The following is a 1,970-nucleotide window of genomic DNA, read 5'->3' on the forward strand; positions in this document are numbered from 1 at the left end:
GAGGGGGGTTCCTTGGGTAGATAACCGCCCTCTCTCAATTATTGGAGGATTCCCGACACTGAATGATTTAGAGCACCCACCATTCTACGGACAAATTCTTTGGCAAACGCCGGAGACTTTAGATAAGCCAGGCGCCACTCCTCCCATCGGTTCTTCTCTTGCTCCTTATAACTCTGAAAATTAGCTTGCAGTTTAGTGTTTTGATCTTTTAAAGCATCCTTCTCTAATTTGAGTTGTTCCAATTCCTTTTGGAGCAGTGATAACTCAACATCTTGAGCCTTTCTTTGCTCTTGTTCCTGTATGATAGCGAAATCATGAGAGGCTAGGTCTTGAGCTTGTTCAGAAAGACAGACATTATGAAGATTCTCTACTTTCTCTAAAATAACACTTTTATGAGAAGCGTCTAAGAGAGCTTTCTCCTTTAAAGCAATTTCCAGTCGAAGACCAGAGTGTAATCGATCCACCTATAGCTCCAAAGTTCTCCTTGCAAGCTCTTTGTCTTTCAATAATTGTTGTGATTCCTGTAATTCCTGTCTCAATACCCCTAATTGTTGATCTTGCAAGGCCACTTTATCTTGCAACTGAGCCAGGTCATTATTCGAAGGAGGTAAAGTAGTCTTCAATGTCTCTAGTTGAGCTTTTAACTTAGTGTTCTCCTGGTCCCGAGCCATAAGTAGCTGATCTATGTGAAGACTTGAGGCAAGGAACTGAATAAAATAATGATACAGTTATAGATAGTGAGAAGAAGTAAATAGTATGTGACTAAGAATACTTACAGCGGCTGCCTGACGACTGTGATTGTCTGCCCAATCGGAAATATTGATGCCCCTCAATTGCTCTTGGCTATGTAGCCAAGATTCATCCAACAATCCTTGTAACTGAAGAGAACCGTACCTAGGGGGATTAGAAGTTGCCCCATTTAAGAAGGCAGACCCAAAGCTTGTCTGAATAAAGGTGAGGAGATTGAAGGAGAAGGAGGTAGGGATGAAGAAGATGCAATAGAAGGGAAAGAAGTAGTGGAAACAAGAGCCGCAGAAGAAGAACTAGATGACATGGAAGGTGGCAATGCAAGGGATACTGACTCAGTTGTGGAAACATGAATCGCCGAGGGCTCGGCACTAGGAGAAGATCTCCGGCAAGGTGTTCGTTTTGCCTGTGGCCCAGGAGCCAAAGGGGGCAAGGCCAATGCAAGAGGTGGAGAAGACATAGAAGGGACAATGGCCATCTCAGAAGTAGAGGCAGAAGCAAAAGGAGCTGAAATAATAGCACAAGAAGAGGGATGAGTAGACTAGGTCTCATCATCCTAAGAGTAGGATTAGAGATAATATGGGTAGGGGGCATTGGTGCCTTACCTCTCTCAAGAGAAACAGGCGCCGGAACGAGAGGAGTTTGCACCAAAGTACCAAAAAGATCACCAAAGGGTACATTCTCGGTAAGCCTTGGCTTTTTGATTAAGGCAATAAATGGTTCTTCTTCTTCCTCTTCCATGGCTGTGACAACCTCTGCTTGTCACTCTTCTTCAATAGCAAGCCCAAGGTGGAGGAATTAGGATTAGCCGGGCGAGCTCGCAACCACTCTTCTGCAAGATTATTAACAAAGAACTTAGTCATAGTAGGATTCTTGTACATAAAAGATGTAAGAAAAGCATCAGCTGAAACACAGGAATTAAACACCATTATAAAAGAGAAATACTAATCAGTAAATGTAGAGAGAAATGTTTATACGAACCAAAAGAGTCATCCAAGGGAGTGTCAATATTGCCTATCCCAAAAGGAAACATCAAACCCTACACAATTAAATGCGGCAAGCTAAATTTTGCTCCCCTCAATTTAGATAAAGCAAAGGCAACAGAGGGATCATTAAGGATATTATGGGTACTAGGAACTGAGGGTAAATCGCATATCCATTGGATAGGAAAAGGAGGAGGAGAAGGAAGACGTATACGAAAAAATTTATGGCGCCATTCCCCT

General features: G+C 42.7%; 1 protein-coding gene across 1 annotated transcript; it reads right to left on the reverse strand.

The window, feature by feature from the left end:
• Positions 1 to 919: 919 nt before the first annotated feature.
• LOC122038243 (putative protein TPRXL) lies at positions 920 to 1,488 on the reverse strand. The gene is made up of 2 exons (XM_042597892.1): positions 1,353 to 1,488; positions 920 to 1,254 (listed from the first exon to the last, which is right to left on the reverse strand). The coding sequence occupies exons 1-2, from the start codon at positions 1,486 to 1,488 to the stop codon at positions 920 to 922; spliced, it is 471 nt and encodes a 156-aa protein (XP_042453826.1).
• Between the last annotated feature and the right edge of the window lie 482 nt (positions 1,489 to 1,970).

This window comes from Zingiber officinale, chromosome 1B (genome assembly GCF_018446385.1).
Source record: "Zingiber officinale cultivar Zhangliang chromosome 1B, Zo_v1.1, whole genome shotgun sequence".
Lineage (NCBI taxonomy): Eukaryota > Viridiplantae > Streptophyta > Magnoliopsida > Zingiberales > Zingiberaceae > Zingiber > Zingiber officinale.

Bases quoted from the DNA above. Each gene is read 5' to 3' on its own strand.
- LOC122038243 (XM_042597892.1), bottom strand. From the start codon at position 1,488: ATGGAAGAGGAAGAAGAAGAACCATTTATTGCCTTAATCAAAAAGCCA. The intron at 1,255-1,352 runs GTAAGGCACCAA...CTATTATTTCAG, and splicing joins GCCTGTTTCTCTTGAGAGAG to CTCCTTTTGCTTCTGCCTCT.